The sequence below is a fragment of the Physella acuta genome, unplaced genomic scaffold (assembly GCF_028476545.2).
Source record: "Physella acuta isolate Inbredline_101_S28 unplaced genomic scaffold, ASM2847654v3 ptg001409l, whole genome shotgun sequence".
NCBI lineage: Eukaryota > Metazoa > Mollusca > Gastropoda > Physidae > Physella > Physella acuta.
In genome coordinates, this window is record NW_026732924.1 from 15346 (window position 1) to 34673 (window position 19328).

At 39.0% G+C, this 19328-nt stretch overlaps 1 protein-coding gene across 7 annotated transcripts in view; it reads right to left on the reverse strand.

Moving 5' to 3' along the window:
• Window positions 1–1660: 1660 nt before the first annotated feature.
• The window catches only part of LOC131927491 (protein FAM149B1), a 51249-nt gene continuing 33581 nt past the window's right edge, over window positions 1661–19328 (reverse strand). For all 7 annotated transcript variants that reach the window (XM_059283164.1, XM_059283165.1, XM_059283163.1 and 4 more), the window contains 15 exons: window positions 18111–18224; window positions 14868–15003; window positions 14306–14451; window positions 13480–13602; window positions 11499–11636; window positions 10986–11118; window positions 10720–10771; window positions 10368–10453; window positions 9467–9573; window positions 8998–9124; window positions 8447–8578; window positions 7601–7729; window positions 6939–7023; window positions 6524–6646; window positions 1661–5541 (listed from right to left, as the gene is read on the reverse strand). In XM_059283164.1, coding sequence (XP_059139147.1) covers window positions 5483–5541; window positions 6524–6646; window positions 6939–7023; window positions 7601–7729; window positions 8447–8578; window positions 8998–9124; window positions 9467–9573; window positions 10368–10453; window positions 10720–10771; window positions 10986–11118; window positions 11499–11636; window positions 13480–13602; window positions 14306–14451; window positions 14868–15003; window positions 18111–18224 — 1690 coding nt within the window. In that variant the 3' untranslated portion in view covers window positions 1661–5482. The remainder of the gene's footprint in view (window positions 5542–6523; window positions 6647–6938; window positions 7024–7600; window positions 7730–8446; window positions 8579–8997; window positions 9125–9466; window positions 9574–10367; window positions 10454–10719; window positions 10772–10985; window positions 11119–11498; window positions 11637–13479; window positions 13603–14305; window positions 14452–14867; window positions 15004–18110; window positions 18225–19328) is intronic.

The following is a 19328-nucleotide window of genomic DNA, read 5'->3' on the forward strand; positions in this document are numbered from 1 at the left end:
CTCTTCCTAGTTAATTAATCTAATGGCTTTTATAAATTAACTAATTAACTGAATTGTGACCAAATCTACCCTGATCTCTTTGCTAACATATCAAGGGGACGTAACTCTGACTGCAGGGCTGTATAACCCAGTTTGAACAATTGTATATTAAACCAGTTGTCTTTCTTGAGAATTTGTTTAGATTTCTTGTACTTTTAATCTCAGTACCACAGGGTAACAAAAGGCCTGTCTGCATGGAGGCTTTTAGAAATAGTTTAGCTGTTGGAGATATACATATTTCAAACGATTAATTTATATTTATAGATATTTTAATGCTACACTTTTCATTATACGTGACTGAAAATAGTCATTGTAATATTATGTATGGTAATGTTTTTAGCATAATGTAAACAAATGTTGACTGCATCTAGTTTATATTTACACTTTCCCAGCATCCTCTTAAATTATAATGTTATCAATTGTGTATGATGTATTTGAATAATGCCGAGAATGTTTGTGTGTAGCTGTACATATGGGCACACTCTGAGCACCTAGTTAACTTGATAGAAGCAAATATGTTGTTGTGTTTAACATAGCAGGTTTACTCATATGACACTGTCTTTAGCATAGTTGGTATACTAGTATACCCACATATGTGGCTTATATAACATCTGGTATAGCAACATATATAACTTTAATATAGCTGTGTTTAACATAGCTGGTAAACTTATATATATTGCTGTTCAGCATAGCTGATATACCCACATAGCTGTGTTTAACATAGCTTATCTACTGGTATACCCACATACATAGCTGTGTTTAATATAGCTCATAAACCTACAGAATCTATAAACAATTTTTTAAAGTTATGTTTATGATAGTAAATCTCCAAGTTAAGTAGTTCAATTTAGCAGTCCTTATATGTATTGATGAGTATATATGTCCACCCACCAGTGTTTTAGAAGTTTTTAGATCTGGTTGCAAGTCTCACCTAGCATGTGATGTTGAGCAAGGAATTATCTGTGATTAAATCATTTTGTTTACTGCCAGGTTTTTTAGTTACTTTGTTTTTTTTACTGTTGGCAGGTTGGATACCTGTACAGCTGATGTTACTTCAAACCTAATCCTAACACTGTGTTTTCAGTTAGGTTAATCAATGCACTAAACCATCTTTAATTTCAACCACTAAAAAGAAAACAACTAAAGCTGATCTAGGATAAGGTCACTGCATGACCATGAGAATAAGTAAAATGGCTGATTAATTAGAACCTGCTGCTTTCAAGATAAGCTGGATCTGAATATACAAATATGTATGCACACTAACGTACAATGCCTTATAAACCTTAAACTATTCAATGTTCTTAATATCAAACTACATAGCAGCCCATTCTAAAAACAAAATATCGCACCTACCAAAAATTAAAGAATACATTTTTAACCATTATCAACATTTTCATTAATAATAGGGGCTTACTGATTGTGTTTTGCTAATAATTTCATAAAATATTCCTCACAAAATTAAATTGGTCTCACATTGTCACAACTTTTGGTTATGGAAAGCTTTTGGCTTATGATTATAATTTCAAATTTTTACATTCATAAAATAGTTGTGAATAAAGATAATCCGGGTCCCATCATTACATAGATTATACAAGGCAAGAACAACAAATATTGTTTTGAGAGCCATTTATTATCAAGACAAAAAAATAACTGTATACAATAATTGGTTGAAACAGGTCATGTGACTTACTGATGTGTAAATAAATATTTGCATTTTAAAAAACATGTTCAAAATTTGGTTTGGTCAGCCTTTGTTACAAATTGGTTCTCACACAACTCTCATCAATTGTTACATAGCGGCCAATTTAATTCTTTCATACCTAGTGGTTCTCACATCAGTCACTCTCACTATCAAATCAACAGTGGCTGATCTCATTCTCACATATAAACCAATTTTTCTCAAAATATTTTTATACATACACAATGGGTCTCAAATAAATCATAACACTAGTAGTGGTTAAACAATCACACTCAAAATCACATCAGTTCATCCAAATACACACAGTGGTTCTCAAAAAGCTCTTGCATTTGTTAACAGTACAACTCCAATATAACATAATAATTCTCAAACCACTTCTACAGACATACTAGTAGCTATTATTAGCCTGACCCCAATTTGTAAACTGCTCTATAAATATCACTAGATGAAACAAAGCACATTTTGTGACATGGGATAATGTAAACAACTATTTATTTAAAATGAAAAGATTAGGTTAATCTAAACTCTTACACATCACATTAACCCCTCATTTAAACAGCTAGTTGCTGCAGGAAAGTTAAGTCAAAGGCTAGCCAAAGTAGCTTAAAAAGCACTACTAAAAGAAAGACATTTTATAATTAAATTTTATATTACCCTAACAGATTTTAAAAAATTAACATAATTTATTAAACAAGTATAATTGTATATCATTTCCAGTTTTTCCTTTGAAATTAATGTTTACACTACTACACACAAAGAATTAATGAGAATAAAAAGTGCTTTTTTGGAAATGCTTTTCTATTGCAGCTATATTTTGAAAAAAATATTTTGTTATAGTTTCATCAAGTGCAAACACAGATTGATTTTATTCCTGGATTGGAAATAGTCACAAAAAAAAAAAAAACTTAGGAAAATAACAGAGATATAAAGAAAGCCTGGTATCAAGACTTTCATTGAATTTAATCCTTTCCTTTTCTAATCCAGTTTTTTCATTTACTCAAATACTATACTAGCTCTTCTACCAAAGAAAATAACTAAAGCATTTTTGTGGACAGTAAGAGCCTGATAACAAGTACTGTTATATGGGTTTTAGTTTCTTTTCTTATATTCAGAATCATAAACAATTTAATTAATGCCTGTAACAAAATTAATTAAAGTTAATTCATTAATACACTAAAAAATTTTAAACATGTTTTAACAGATATTATTTAGTCTTAATTTTTTAAATGTATTTGTTATATATATTATTATAAGGGTGAACTAAAATTTGAAAAGAATTTCTGTACTAAAAACTTTGGTGATGAGAAATTATTTAAAAATTAATCAGTTGAAATATTTGGTAACAAGAGAATCAGATTGAGAGACATTATATAATGACATGTATAAAAACTGCCTGTAACATATCAATAGATTAGTAACAGCAGACAGTGGTGAAGGACACGATGTCTGACGTGATTGTCACAACATAAAGCTTTGGAGTCTGACAAAAATAACCGACAAAGGTAACAGACAAAAATAACAGAATTTGCATAGCAAATTAACTCGGATGGTTGTGATTCAGGTGGGAAGGTCATTTACAGTGAAACACTTTGATGAGGATGTGTTGAGTCAATAAATGAAAACACATGGAGGCTGTGTTCAGTCAAGTCAAATAATGAAAACACATTAAGGTTGTGTTCAGTCAAATAATGAAAACACATTAAAGCTGTGTTCAGTCAAGACAAATAATGAAAACACATTAAGGGTGTGTTCAGTCAAATAATGAAAACACATTAAAGCTGTGTTCAGTCAAGTCAAATAATGAAAACACATTAAGGGTGTGTTCAGTCAAATAATGAAAACACATTAAAGCTGTGTTCAGTCCAGTCAATAAATGAAAACACATTAAGGTTGTGTTGAGTCAAATAATGAAAACACACTGAAGCTGTGTTCAGTCAAATAATGAAAACACATTGAGGCTGTGTTAAGTCCGGTCAAATAATGAAAACACATTAAGGTTGTGTTCAGTCAATGAAAACACATTAAAGCTGTGTTCAGTCAATGAAAACACATTAAGGTTATGTTCAGTGAAAACACATTAAGGTTATGTTCAGTCAATTAATGAAAACACATTAAGGTTGTGTTCAGTCAATGAAAACACATTAAGGTTGTGTTCAGTCAATGAAAACACATTAAGGGTGTGTTCAGCCAATGAAAACACTAAGGGTGTGTTCAGCCAATGAAAACATTAAGGGTGTGTTCAGTCAATGAAAACATTAAGGGTGTGTTCAGTCAATGAAAACATTAAGGGTGTGTTCAGTCAATGAAAACATTAAGGGTGTGTTCAGTCAATGAAAACATTAAAGCTGTGTTCAGTCAATGAAAACAAAGACTTGAGTCTGGTCAAATCCTGTAAAAACAACTGAGGCTACGGCCAGGCTGGTATGATGAGACAATTTTGCTGCAAGTGTGATGCAAAAAGTGATTCACTGTGAGGTAGTACTGTGCTTGTATATCCCTCCCCTCCCCTAGTACATGTTCAAGCCCAGCCCCACCCACCCCTACCCCCAATTTAAACAAAATAATCTACATATGACTGCAGTTTCAACAAGACCAATTCTGGCCTGTTGTATCACCTGATTACATTGCCATGGTGACTTATTTTTTTACCCTTAAACAATGTCCTCTACCCAAAATAATTCAAAAGTAATTAGTAATTCTTTAAAATTGTCATTTCATCCCCATCCCCCCACTAATTAGTAATTTTTAAAAAATATTCCACCCCATCCCCCAACCAATGAAATATGTTAACCAGACCATAATTATAAATAAAACACAAATAAACCATATTAGAGCTTTCATGTAAAAGAAATAATAATTCTACTTCAAGATTTTTTTTTACTGCTGGAACTGGATCACAACAGTTACAACAAACAGGAAATAATGAGACAGATATGTAGATCCAATCATGCATAATAAATGTTTGTTCAATGATACAAAAATAAACTCTAAGGGAGTTTGCCTCCTCTAGCCAAAATACAAACTAACACAGCATCAGAAATACGTAATCCCTGAATTCAACAGTGCAGGAGATTTGAAAATTCAAACATTTTTTTTCCATTTTTTTTTCAATTGTTAAAAATTTCACATCCATGAATTATGCCCACTTTTAAAACATCAGTTCAAACACTTTTTCTCCATGAATTTTAGATAGATTTTGGTTTCAATTTTTTCTTCAATGTACATGAAACCGAAGCTGCACCGACTACAGTAACAGACACAGTAACACACCAGATCTAAGACAGTTCTGATCTTTGGGTACAGTTGTGCTCTAGAGTGCACCAGAAATATTACTGCATGACTGGCTACAAGGTTGACACTGTCGTCAAACTGACCAGCTACTTGTCATGTTAGGCCAGATGATGATCAGGAATTGGCCAGATAATGGTCAGCGGCTGGCCACATGATGGCCAGATAATATTCAGGTAATGGCCAGATAATGTTCAGGTAATGGCCAAAAAGGTCAGGCAATGGCCAGTTTATGGTCAGTTCATGGCCAGATAATGGTCAGCTACTGGCCAGATAATGGTCACCTTCGGGCCAGATAATGGTCAGCTACTGGCCAGATAAAGACCATATAACAGCTATAAATTCTCCACAGAAGCCACATCTGATCCTGAAGGTTTATTTGACACAGTGGCGCTGTTGACCAATTCCTGAGTGGTGAGTCTTGAACAGTTCTCTTGCTTACACTGGCGCTAGATTTCATCTCAAAGACAAACGATTTCGACTGAAGCTGATTTGGTTGGTTGTCTGTGGAACATCTGGGGAAAGAAGTAAGTCAGTCTCTAAAACCAAATGTGAGAGATAGAGGAATGTGTCTAGTACATGTATATGTAGGACAAACAAATAGTAAAGACAGTCAAAGCAGTTGAGACATTTATAAACCTTTAAATATACTGACATTTTATAATTGGTTTTATAGTGTCTGCTAATTTGTAAAATAAAATATGTGATTGATGAAGTCATGTGAAGTGGTTGCCTTTAGTTATGTGATAGCACCACCATTTATTCTTGGATATGGGATATGGTATCCCCATTATTTAATCTTAAATATGGGATATGGTATCACCACTACTTAATCTTGGATATGGGGTATGGTGTCACCACTATTTATCCTTAGATATGGGATATGGTAGATATTTGTAAGAGAACCTCATTAGATAACCACTAGTCAGCAAATGTTTTTATAAGTGTACAAATTATTCAGTTGCCTCATTAGGATTATTATCTAACACAAAATTCAACAAAACTTTGAAAAATGTAAGAACAAAACAAGACACCTAAAGCTGTACAAATTTGTTGGAACATTTAATAAATTGAAAATTTGAAGGTAAATTTCAAAATAAACTTCTGCTTGAAGAACTCAAAAACAAGAAATCAAGATGACAGAGAAACAAAAATACTGAGAATTTAAAAACATGACTGCTTTTTTATTGAAACAAAACTTAGTCATACAACATTGAATACAACATTTTTTTTTGTATAAATAATAAAGTACTAAATTGTAGACAAGATACAAAAATAATTTAGTTGTACAATGAACACAAAAAAAGACTCAGTAGAATGAACTAACAAACAGAACACATTTGTAGTATTTCATTAAAACTGAAATGGCTGGTGTGCTAATTGTGTGGTCTGGTTTTACCACAACAACAACTCCGTAGAATGAGCCAATAAACACTGAAACAGCTGCAGTGCTAATTGTGTGGCCGTGAAATCACCAAAGGGCTGAATCAGACTTACTGTAGACTGTCTTGTAGACCTCGTCCTCTGGGTTCTCCTGCTGGTCCTCCTGGATGTCTGGGTAGTGCAACACGTCCCCACTGTGCTGCAGGCTGCTGCCCCTCACGTCCAGGGACTTGTTGGCTGGACACAAAAATTTTTAAACAATCATCATACATTTGACATACATTTCTACACAATTCATAACTTCACAGACTCATTAGCTGGGCACAAAGACATTCAACATACATTTATACACAATTTATAAAAGCTTACTAAAGGGATGTACTAGCTGGACAACTAATTCTTATGTTAATTCAAATTTTAAAAAACCCAATCTACACCATTTATATAGAATTTAATACAAATTGCTAAACTAACCTGATAGTATATTGTTTAAACAAAAATTGAGTGAAATAAAAAAACAATTAATTACCCATTAAATTATTGCGAGATATAATTGAGTTGCCGAGTGGAGTTGAAGACCTGCGCAGTGAAGGACCACCAAAGGGGGAATCCAGCTGGTAAATAAAGACATGAAAGATTCAACCTTTTTATTCTTCTTCTTATTTTTTTATTGTCAATCTAATAATTTCTATCTTTCTAATTTCTTTATTTTTATCTAATGTTTTATTCTTAACTTGATACTTTTTCCATAATATGTTGTATTCTAATCTTTTTAAATAATCTAAATATTGTATACTAAATTTTTTTTCTCAATGTTATCTTTTAATCTTAATCTAATCTATTTTAATCCCAACTGTTAATCAAATTTTATATTTCATTTAATATTTTATTCTTAATGTAATCTGTTTTTCAGTTGCTATCTCTAATACACACAAAATTAACTACAATCATAAATGAGCTTTCTATTTATAGATCCATTCCACTTGGCTGAATGGATGTTTAGATCATACAAAGGTTAACACATCTGATGAACAAAAGTGCTGAAGCCCATTCCAGCAAAGCAAATATGTTCCTGGCCAACCTTACCCACATGGCATGTGTAGTGTTGGGTATGGCCTTACCCGCATGGCGTGTGTGGTGTTGGGTGTGGCCTTACCCGCATGGCGTGTGTGGTGTTGGGTGTGGCCTTACCCGCATGGCGTGTGTGGTGTTGGGTCTGGCCTGCTCAGTTAAGATGTGGGGTCGCTCCCTAAATGGCAGCAGGCGGACATCTTTGTTGTCTATGGCGCTGCTAGCTCTGTGCCCTGAGAAAAGTTTTTTCTAGAACAAAAATAATCAAAAGTCAGGTAAGTGGGAAAAATAATGGCTTATTAATGGTCAGGTAAATGGTAAAAATAATGGGTTTTTAAGGGTCAGGTAAATGGTAAAAATAATGGCTTATTAATGGTCAGGTAAATGGTAAAAATAATGGGTTTTTAAGGATCAGGTAAATGGTAATAATGGCTTATTAATGGTCTGGTAAATGGTAAAAATAATGGCTTATTAATGGTCAGGTAAATGGTAAAAAAAAATGGGTTATCAGGTACGCAGTAACAGCTAGTGTGGAAATATGTGTAAGAAATGTTAATTCCCTAAAGGAATAAGGCAACAACCACCTCTAATTTAATAAGAAGCTAAGATTGACCACCTTGTAAATACACACAGATTTCACTTTCCGATTGGTTTGATAATAGCGTTAAAAATTAAGTAGAATATTTTATAATATTAAGTCACTGAAAATTATTTCAAGTATTTATAAGCCCCCCCCCCCCCCTTCCCCCCTCCATACACTCATGGTTTCACATTAAGGTAAATATTTCTGTTAAGATTTTAAGACAGCTCTAATCAAGTGTTTAAATAAACACAACCAGACTGCTTTAAGACTATAGCAGGATAAAGGACTGATTAGAAGACCCAATATTGCCAGTATGGACGTAAACACCTGTGTAAGAACTGATAAAAAAACCCAACATTGCCAGTAGGGATGTAAAAACTTACCTGCGTACGTTCCATGTCCAGTGGGGGGAGGGTGCCATGTCTGACAGGTGGGGAGGGCGCCCCCTCATTAGGTAAATTTATTCGTTTCACCCTCAAGGCACTGGTAGCTGGTGTGGGACTTGTTTCCTCAGGCTTTTAAAAAAAAAAATGTATGAAAATATTGACAGTGAAATCAGTTGGTTATTAAGCGTCGTTTCAAATAAATAAGCCAAAAAAGTGTGGGCTAAGATCTAATTTTTTTGAAAAGCTAAAGATATAAATTTTATAAAAATAAAAAACAGAAATGTAATCAGAAATGTAATTTTTTGTGTGAGTGTGAATTATATTTTTAGGTAGTCTTCTAGTGGTAGGAAGGTTCTTGTCTGTTGTTTAAGTCCCAGTGGGATGTCAGGCCTGTGTCCCGTCAGGACCTTGTCCCGGTGGCACAGTGGGAAGTGTTTGAATAAGTTTGCATCGACTATTTTAAAACTAGCTGCTAATACAAAGTTACTATGTGCTACACTAGTCTCCTAGACCAGTAGGTAAAGAGTTGTATGAAAACTAAAACATACCATTGAAGATTTGGGAAGGGGCAACAGGCGTCCTTTCTTTAAGTTGGTGCTTTGTCTGACATGACTCATGGGGCGGGTGGGGGGGCTGCTCACTAGGGGGGCTGTCAGGTGAGGCTCTACAGTGTCACTGTGTACAGGACAAAAATGAGAGTTAGTGGCACGTAGGTCATTCAGAAATATGGAATCGTAATGCAAGATTTCAATTGTTGGAAGTTTGATCAGTTAAATATTTAAATGGAAATAAAATAGAACATTCAGGAATTATAATATTTAGGGTGCCAATATGGCAATTAAAATATAACTTCAGGATGTCAAAACATCTGGCAGGTAAAACTAATATTTAGGGTGCCAATATGGCAATTAAAATATAACTTCAGGATGTCAAAAAATCTGGCAGGTAAAATTATAATATTTAGGGTGCCAATATGGCAATGAAATGTAAAAAATCTGGCCAGTAACAAAGATTTACCCTGGAAATCTGTGCATGAGAGGAATGCTGGAGATCTGAAGGATTCCATCAATGGATCTCTCAGTGCTGCTGCCCAGCTGTGTGTTAGAACGGTGAAATGAATTTTGCTGGAAATAAGTGTAAAAAATAAATTAATAAAGCTGAGCTAAATAAACTGGTAGTGGTGAAGGAACAAATTACTATAAATAGATGACCTACTCTGTGTAAGATGAAGGAACTATAAATAGATGACCTACTATATGAGATATGAAGGAACTATAAATAGATGACCTACTATGTGTGTGATGAAGGAACTATAAATAGATGACCTATGTGAGATGAAGAAACTATAAATAGATGACCTACTATGTGAGATGAAGAAACTATAAATAGATGACCTACTATGTGAGATGATGAAACTATAAATAGATGACCTACTATGTGAGATGAAGAAACTATAAATAGATGACCTACTGTGTGTGAGATGAAGGAACTAAAAATAGATGACCTACTCTGTGTGAGATGAAGGAACTATAAATAGATGACCTACTATGTGAGATGAAGAAACTATAAATAGATGACCTACTCTGTGTGAGATGAAGGAACTATAAATAGATGACCTACTGTGTGAGATATGAAGGAACTATAAATAGACGACCTATTATGTGAAATTATAAGGAACTATAAATAGATGACCTACTCTGTGTGAGATGAAGGAGCTATAAATAGATTACCTGCTCTGTGAGATGAAGAAACTATAAATAGATGACCTACTCTGTTTGAGATGAAGGAACTATAAATAGATGACCTACTCTGTGAGATGAAGAAACTATAAATAGATGACCTACTCTGTGAGATGAAGGAACTATAAATAGATGACCTACTCTGTGTGAGATGAAGGAACTATAAATAGATGACCTACTCTGTGTGAGATGAAGGAACTCTGGCGGTCTGGGGCTGGAGGGTTGTGATCAACAGGAGAAAATGTGAGAACCTCTGGCTTGGAATCTGTCAAATCACAAAAACAATTTGCTTTAACACCATCAGGTTGACTCATTTTGGTCTATACAGGTCTTCTACATACATGAGTGGTACACAATATAATACAACATGAAGTATCCCAGAACCTCCACATACAGGCCACAACACCACCACATATAGGGAACACTCCCCCCCCTTAAAAAAAAAGGATCCCAGCACCCATATACATAAAGGACTCAACACCCACACAAAACAAAAAAACTTTTAAAGTAAATGGTGACAGGTAAATGTACCTGAAACTTCTTCGCTGTACTTTATCAACAAGGGCTGTAGCCACGTCATAACCTGGAGATAAATCAGTTACAACTATTTTCTTATTTTAAATTGTATATATTCTAAAGGTGCTTACAAATATACTTATTTTATTTACATATGTATATATATGTATTTATATAACAATTTTTGGCTGACATGCAATAAAAAACAAAGACATTTTTTATCTTGAAGAATAAAAAAAAAAGGTTGAGCCTAAATATTTGGCCCAAAAATTAAGACTTACATCTTGCCAAAGCTGGTCAAAGGCACTGCTGGTTACACTGTCCTTGACACAGGCATTAGGTGTAATGGGCGGATAACCCACTCTCCGTTTGCGCGGAGTTATCTGCTTTTTATACTCCTGGCTATCTTCATAACTGAGAACAAATAAAGTTGCTGGTGAAGTTAAGTTGTAACAATTTATTTTAGGTTGTAACTATTATGTGGTAGTGAAATTACAGTGTAACAATTTATTATAGGTTGTAACAATTTACTATGGGTTAGTGAAATTACATTTTAACAAATTATTTTATGTTGTAACAATTTATAAGGGGCTAGTGAAATTAGGTTGTAACAATTTTTATTAGATTGTAATGATTTATTATGAGCAAGAAAGACAAAGTAACCCTCTACTGAGCTAATGAAGTTAGATTGTAACAATTTATTTTAGGTTGAATCAATTTATTATGGGCAGGAAAGTCAAAGCAACAAACCAATGAGTAGAGCCCAGAGCCATAAAATAAAAAAAAGAACGTACACATTAGAGTAGTCGACAGCAATGACGTCCTCGTAGTTGCCGTCTTCTGCTAGAACTTCCTCCAGGAGGTGACCGTAATCAGAGGAGTCTCGTTCTTGGACATTTTTGGCTACCACACTCCGGCCAGTCAACATAAGTCTGGAGATGTAAGATCTTTTGGTTATGGCTAGCTACAAAGTTTTAGTTCAGTCTATGTAAGATCTTTTGGTAAGGGCCAGTTACAAAGTTCTAGTTCAGTCTATGTAAGATCTTTTGGTAAGGACTAGTTACAAAGTTCTAATTCAGTAGAGTTAAGATCTTTTGGTAAGGGCTAGTTATAGTTCCAATAGTCTATGTAAGATCTTTTGGTAAGGGCTAGTTACAAAGTTCTCGTTCTGTCTATGTAAGATTTTTTGGTAAGGGCTAGTTACAAAGTTCTAGTTCAGTCCAATATGTAAGATCTCTAGATTTGGGCTAGATAGAGAATTTAAGTTCAGTGTAATAGGTAAATATTATTAATTGTTAAATTTCAATTAAAAATCTTTATTTCTATTTTGTTGTATTTATTGGCCAGCATGTTTTAGATGTAATGAAAAAGATGAAACATCATTTGTTTCTTATCCCAAAATGTATGTGAACTATATTGTTGTAAATGCCACCAAGAAACAGTGTCTTATCCAAAAATGTATGTGAACTATATTGTTGTAAATGACACCAAGCCATGTCTCTCTGAGGGAAGAGCCTAGCATCATGTAACAAAAGCCTGGTGAGTCTGATTGATGGAACAGCTGGTGTCATGTTGCCATGGCTACAGCATCAACAAACAACATGAATCCTGAGCTGTCTTTAGCTGACAGGGTAAAAAATTATTGAGAGATTTCTCTGTTGTCACTGTCTCTGGTCTCCATGGTTACAGAAACAAATATACCCAGCCAAGTAGAGGAAAAATGGAGGTCAAGTGCTTTTATTCTGAGCAATCCAAAATTTAATTTCCCATAAGCTTTTCTTTGTCTTTGTGTGTGTGAAATTATTTCATGTTTTGTCAGTGTTTAGCCAGTGTGTAGCCAACATATGGCCAGTGTGTAGCCAGTGTGTAGCCAGTGTGAAGTCAAAGTGTTGCCAATGTGTAGCCAATGTGTAGCCAGTGTGTAACCAATGTGTAGCCAGTGTGTAGCCAACATATGGCCAGTGTGTAGCCAACATACCCCCCTTGTATAGTCAGTGTACAGACCACAGTCCTGTTATGAATTACATTTTCAAGTTAAAAGCAAACATTCTTTTATGTAACCTAACTAAGAGCCAACAAGTGTGAATATAATAATACAAAAAAGTATCAAAGTAATTTCAGTCACACATGGACTTATCAAGAGAGTGGGGCTTGATCAGACAAAATGAGTTTTTGTGTCTTGTCACTTTAAGCCTGCCCAGTGGGGGGACTGCAGTCAACTTAGATCACTGGGATCAAATGGCAGGACTTCCTGCTGGGGAGCTGACAATTACTGGAATCCTGGCTCTAATCATGGGATTACCTTCTTTAGATCAGCTTTTATTTTTGACGGGAAAGGGGGGAAAGGGGGAGGACATGTTAGGACTTGTGGGTGCATGTGGCGGCAGCTGGCTGGCATCACCTGTGGGGGAGGGTGGCATTGCCTGTGGGGGGGGGGGGGGGGCCTTAGCCCATAGGGGGAGGGCAGCTTAGCCTGTGGGGCAGCCAGCGTAACCTGTGGGGGAGGGCGGCATTGCCTGTGGGGGAGGGCATCTTAGCCCATGGGGGAGGGGGCCTTAGCCAGTGGGGGAGGGGGCCATAGCCAGTGGGGGAGGGTGGCTTAGCCAGTGGGGGAGGGTGGCTTAGCCAGTGGGGGAGGGTGGCTTAGCAAGTGGGGGAGGGTGGCTTAGCCTGTGGAGAAGGCGGCTCAGCCTGTGTTAAATGGCGGCTTAGCCCATGAGGGTGGGTTGTTTAGCCTGAGGGAAACAAACCTATCCTAAAATAGAATCAACTCACCCCTGAGAGTCTGATGAGAGTGAGCTGTCTGGTGTGTCTGTGGGCTGACCTGATGGGTCTTGATGAGATGGGAAATGGCAGTAACCTAAATCTTTGGGGGTGTATGCTTGTTTACCTAGGACCCTGGGATAGAAAACATAAAATATATCAGGAGACTAGACAAAGTGTTTGAAAAAGAGGACACAAGCACCTCAACCTAACTGACCTGCCCCACCACCACCTGCCCTGCCCCACAACCACCACCACCTGCCCCACAACCACCTCCCCACCACCACCTCCCCACCACCACCGCCTGCCCCACCACCACCACCACCTGCCCCACCACCACCTGACACACCACCACCGCCTGCCCCACCACCACCACCTGCCCCACCACCACCACCTGCCCCACCACCACAACCACCTGCCCCACCACCACCACCTGCCCCACCACCACAACCACCTGCCCCACCACCACCACCTGCCCCACCACCACCTGCCCCACCACCACCACCTCCCCCACCACCACCACCGCCTGCCCCACCACCACCACCTGTCCCACTACCACCGCCTGCCCCACCACCACCACCGCCTGCCCCACCACCACCACCGCAACCACCGCCTGCCCCACCACCACAACCACCTGCCCACAACTACCACCCACCTGCCCCACCACCACCTGCCCCACCACCACCCCCTGCCCCACCACCACCGCCTGCCCCACCACCACCGCCTGCCCCACCACCACCGCCTGCCCCACCACCACCGCCTGCCCCACCACCACCGCCTGCCCCACCACCACCACCTGCCCCACTACCACCCCCTGCCCCACTAACACCTGACCTACCTGAGATGTGGAAACTGATCACTCCACTGCTTGCACTCATCCACCTCCGCCTGCCTCCCCCCACTCTCCTTTGGTCCCTCAAACAACATGGACTCAAACTTGTCAAAATGTTCTGACACAGTGCTGGCGGCATGCTTGTCAAAATCCTGCGCAACAAGACAAAATGTCAAAATCCTGCGCAACAATACAAAATGTCAAAATCCTGCGCAACAATACAAAATGTCAAAATCCTGCGCAACAATACAAAATGTCAAAATCCTGCGCAACAAGACAAAATGTCAAAATCAATATCAATACAAAATGTTGAAAAATATTCTGTGCAACAATACAAAATGTTGAAATATTCAGCACAACAATACATCATTGGCCATGAATCATTGGTCAACTTAAATCTACCATAGACTTGTAGCAAACTAGACACATTGATACACTTAAGTCCAACTGTACTGGTCCAACATCCACTCATGCATATTCCACAATGACAAAAACAGCAAACAACACTGGCACTGCATCATGTGACACACAACCACACAGATCTACTGCTATCCTCTACTGCACCTACATCTAGGAAGTAGGAAGAGTCCAGGCTGCTCCTCTCTGTGGTGTATCCTGTTGTCCAGCCTCCGTAGGAGAGGGGGCTCTGGGTCTCTATGACGGTGGGGGTCGACACCCCACTGCTGCATGTTAGGTCATAGTTGCTGGGCAGATGGGAAACAAACATTAGGTCATAGTTGCTGGGCAGATGGCAAACAAACATTAGGTCATAGTTGCTGGGCAGATGGGAAACAAACATTAGGTCATAGTTGCTGGGCAGATGGCAAACAAACATTAGGTCATAGTTGCTGGGCAGATGGCAAACAAATTTTAGGTCATAGGGGTTGGTCAGATACAAACATTAGGTCATAGGGGTTGGTCAGATAGGAAACATTAGGTCATAGGGGTTGGTCAGATACAAACATTAGGTCATAGGGGTTGGTCAGATACAAATATGAGGTCATAGGGGTGGTCAGATAGGAAACATTAGGTCATAGGGGTTGGTCAGATAGGAAACATTAGGTCATAGGGTTGGTCAGATACAAACATTAGGTCATAGGGGTTGGTCAGATAGGAAACATTAGGTCATAGGGTTGGTCAGATACAAACATTAGGTCATATGGGTTGGTCAGATACAAACATTAGGTCATAGGGTTGGTCAGATACAAACATTAGGACATAGGGGTTGGTCAGATACAAACATTAGGTCATAGGGGTTGGTCAGATACAAACATTAGGTCATAGGGGTTGGTCAGATACAAACATTAGGTCATATGGGTTGGTCAGATAGGAAACATTAGGTTATAGGGGTTGGTCAGATAGGAAACATTAGGTCATAGGGATAGGTCGGATAAGAAACATTAGGTCATAGGGATTGGTCGGATAAGAAACAAGCATTAGATCATATGGGTTGGTCAGATAGGAAATAAACATTAGGTCATAGTTGCTGGTCATATGGGAAATAAGCGTTGGGTCATAGTTCTTTGCTAATATAGAATACAATTATGTGAGTTAATGGTCAAACAGGAGCAGCAAATTAATAGCTAGCATCATTAAATAGATCAAAATAAAATAGAAATGCCATAGTTTTTCTTTGTAAAGCTGGTAGTCATGGTAACCTAAACAACTGGATGTGTGAATCATTGCTTGTGGGCTGTGCTGCTGTGTTGGTCTGGTGTGTGTTGATGTCATGGAGCTGCTTGGTGGGTCAATTCATGGGTCGTGTTGGGTGGGTCATGTGGGTCATGTTGGGTGGGTCACTTCATGGGTCGTGTGTGTTATGTTGGGTGGGTCACTTCATGGGTCATGTTGGGTGGGTCACTTCATGGGTCGTGTTGGGTGGGTCACTTCATGGGTCATGTTGGGTGGGTCACTTCATGGGTCGTGTTGGGTGGGTCACTTCATGGGTCGTGTTGGGTGGGTCACTTCATGGGTCGTGTTGGGTGGGTCACTTCATGGGTCGTGTTGGATGGGTCACTTCATGGGTCGTGTGTGTTATGTTGAGTGGGTCACTTCATGGGACATGTTGGGTGGGTCACTTTATGGGTCGTGTGTGTTATGTTGGGTGGGTCACTTTATGGGTCGTGTGTTATGTTGGGTGGGTCACTTTATGGGTCGTGTGTTATGTTGGGTGGGTCACTTTATGGGTCGTGTGTTATGTTGGGTGGGTCACTTCATGGGTCATGTGTGTTATGTTGGGTGGGTCACTTCATGGGTCGTGTGTGTTATGTTGGGTGGGTCACTTCATGGGTCATGTGTGTTATGTTGGGTGGGTCACTTCATGGGTCATGTGTGTTATGTTGGGTGGGTCACTTCATGGGTCGTGTGTGTTATGTTGGGTGGGTTGGGTGGGTCATGTGTGTTATGTTGGGTGGGTCACTTCATGGGTCGTGTGTGTTATGTTGGGTGGGTTGGGTGGGTCATGTGTGTTATGTTGGGTGGGTCACTTCATGGGTCGTGTGTGTTATGTTGGGTGGGTCACTTCATGGGTCGTGTGTGTTATGTTGGGTGGGTCACTTCATGGGTCGTGTGTGTTATGTTGGGTGGGTTGGGTGGGTCATGTGTGTTATGTTGGGTGGGTCACTTCATGGGTCGTGTGTGTTATGTTGGGTGGGTTGGGTGGGTCATGCTCTATATCTGATGCGTGGGTCATGTTTATTATCTGTTGGCTTGGTTGGGTCACGCTCTACAAATTTGTGCAATGTTAAATATTTGTTGTGTGTAAGCCTCTAGACGCGTGACACGGGTCATGAATCCCGGTAGTCCAACATGATCCATGACCCATACACTGCCAGCGTTAACGACACCTCGTCAAGGCTGGCACCACCACACTTCTATCAGTTCCACGGCCTGGGCAACCTACATTACCCAACACCATTGTCTCACCCCCACCCCCATACCTCTAAACTATTTTAATACTTATTTTAATACCCATGAGCGCACACCCCCTTTTTGCGTCCCTCCCTCCCTCCCATAAACTCCAATTTCAAAACCTGTTGTCTCCCCCCCCCCCAACCCAAACACAATCCACTGAGATACCAATCGTTACAGAAATCTAATTATTTTTTGTTAAGTGCTGCCAATCGATAGCAGTGGAGGGAAACAAAAACTGTTACAAATATTCAAATCAATGGGGGGGGGGGGAACCAGGAAACGCCCTTGAACAGACAATTGAGACGGACAGTGAACGCATTAACAATACATAGCTTGTGTCCCGCTTGTGGGTTTCATAATCTTTTGTTCTACCCCCCTCCTTCCCCTGCCCCTTCCCCGGGGACATGTAGCTACTAGAAAGAAAGAATTGAATTAAACAAAACAGAAATGTAGCCACGGAAGAATGATTAGATATGTGAGAAAAACCAACTCAATTTTAACATACTGAAAAGAGCTTTACACAGAGCTTACATGGTTTTACATGGAGCTTAAAGATGGAAGGGTTCTACATACAGCTTACACATAGAAGGGTTTTATACGGAGCTTAAAGATGGAAGGGTTTTACACAAAGCTTAGAGATAGAAGGTTTTACACGGAGATTATAGATAGATGGGCTACAAGGCTACAGTTTAAACTAAAGAAAGTATGATAAGGGGGAATACGTCTACTTGGAGAAATCAAAAGCAACGTCAGTTGAGAGAAAAATGACGTCATGTTTACCCGCTGTGTCCAGTCACGTGACGAGGTCACATGCGGCGCCAGCACTGAAACACCATGGCAACGCGATCACACCACAACGCGTTGCCGTAGCAACGAGAAAACAACAAGGAGGACCTACCTGATGAGTGCCGTGTGCAGGTTCTGGTCGTACGACCTGTTGATGAAGTCGGTGTCATGCAGGTGCTCCAGGGGGTGGGGGGCGTCATCTAGAGGGGTGCGGGCAAGTCCACGTCTGGGGAGGGAGAAAATAAGACCGTTACATTCATGCTAATACGGGAACCACGTGACTGTCTCCTGTACATGAATGTATTTGTTATGACGGCCGTGTTGAATAATTTATGTCCACTGGTGAGTTCAACAGAAGAAACTTTTACGCACGGGTGAGTTGGTTAGTCGTGACATGGGGGAAGAGGCAATAGCCGTGACCACACCGTGAACAGAACCGTGACCACACGGTATGTAAACAGACGTGACAACACGGTATGTAAACAGACGTGACAACACGGTATGTAAACAGACGTGACAACACGGTATGTAAACAGACGTGACAACACGGTAGGTAACCAGACATGACAACACCGTGAACAGAACCGTGACAACACGGTATGTAAACAGAAAAGTGACTATCCGGTATGTAAACAGAAAAGTGACTATCAGGTATGTAACCAGAAAAGTGACTATCAGGTATGTAAACAGAAAAGTGACTATCAGGTATGTAAACAGAAAAGTGACTATCAGGTATGTAAACAGAAAAGTGACTATCAGGTATGTAAACAGAAAAGTGACTATCAGGTATGTAAACAGAAAAGTGACTATCCGGAATGTAAATGTAAACAGAAAAGTGACTATCCGGTATGTAAATGTAAACAGAGAAGTGACTATCCGGTATGTAAACAGAGAAGTGACTATCCGGTATGTAAACAGAGAAGTGACTATCCGGTATGTAAACAGAGAAGTGACTATCCGGTGTGTAAATGTAAACAGAGAAGTGACTATCCGGTGTGTAAATGTAAACAGAGAAGTGACTATCCGGTGTGTAAATGTAAACAGAGAAGTGACTATCCGGTATGTAAACAGAGAAGTGACTATCCGGTATGTAAACAGAGAAGTGACTATCCGGTATGTAAATATAAACAGAAGTGACTATCCGGTATGTAAATGTTTACAGAGAAGTGACCATCCGGTATGTAAACAGAGAAGTGACTATCCGGTATGTAAACAGAGAAATGACTATCCGGTGTGTAAATGTAAACAGAGAAGTGACTATCCGGTGTGTAAATGTAAACAGAGAAGTGAGTATCCGGTATGTAAATGTAAACAGAGAAGTGACCATCCG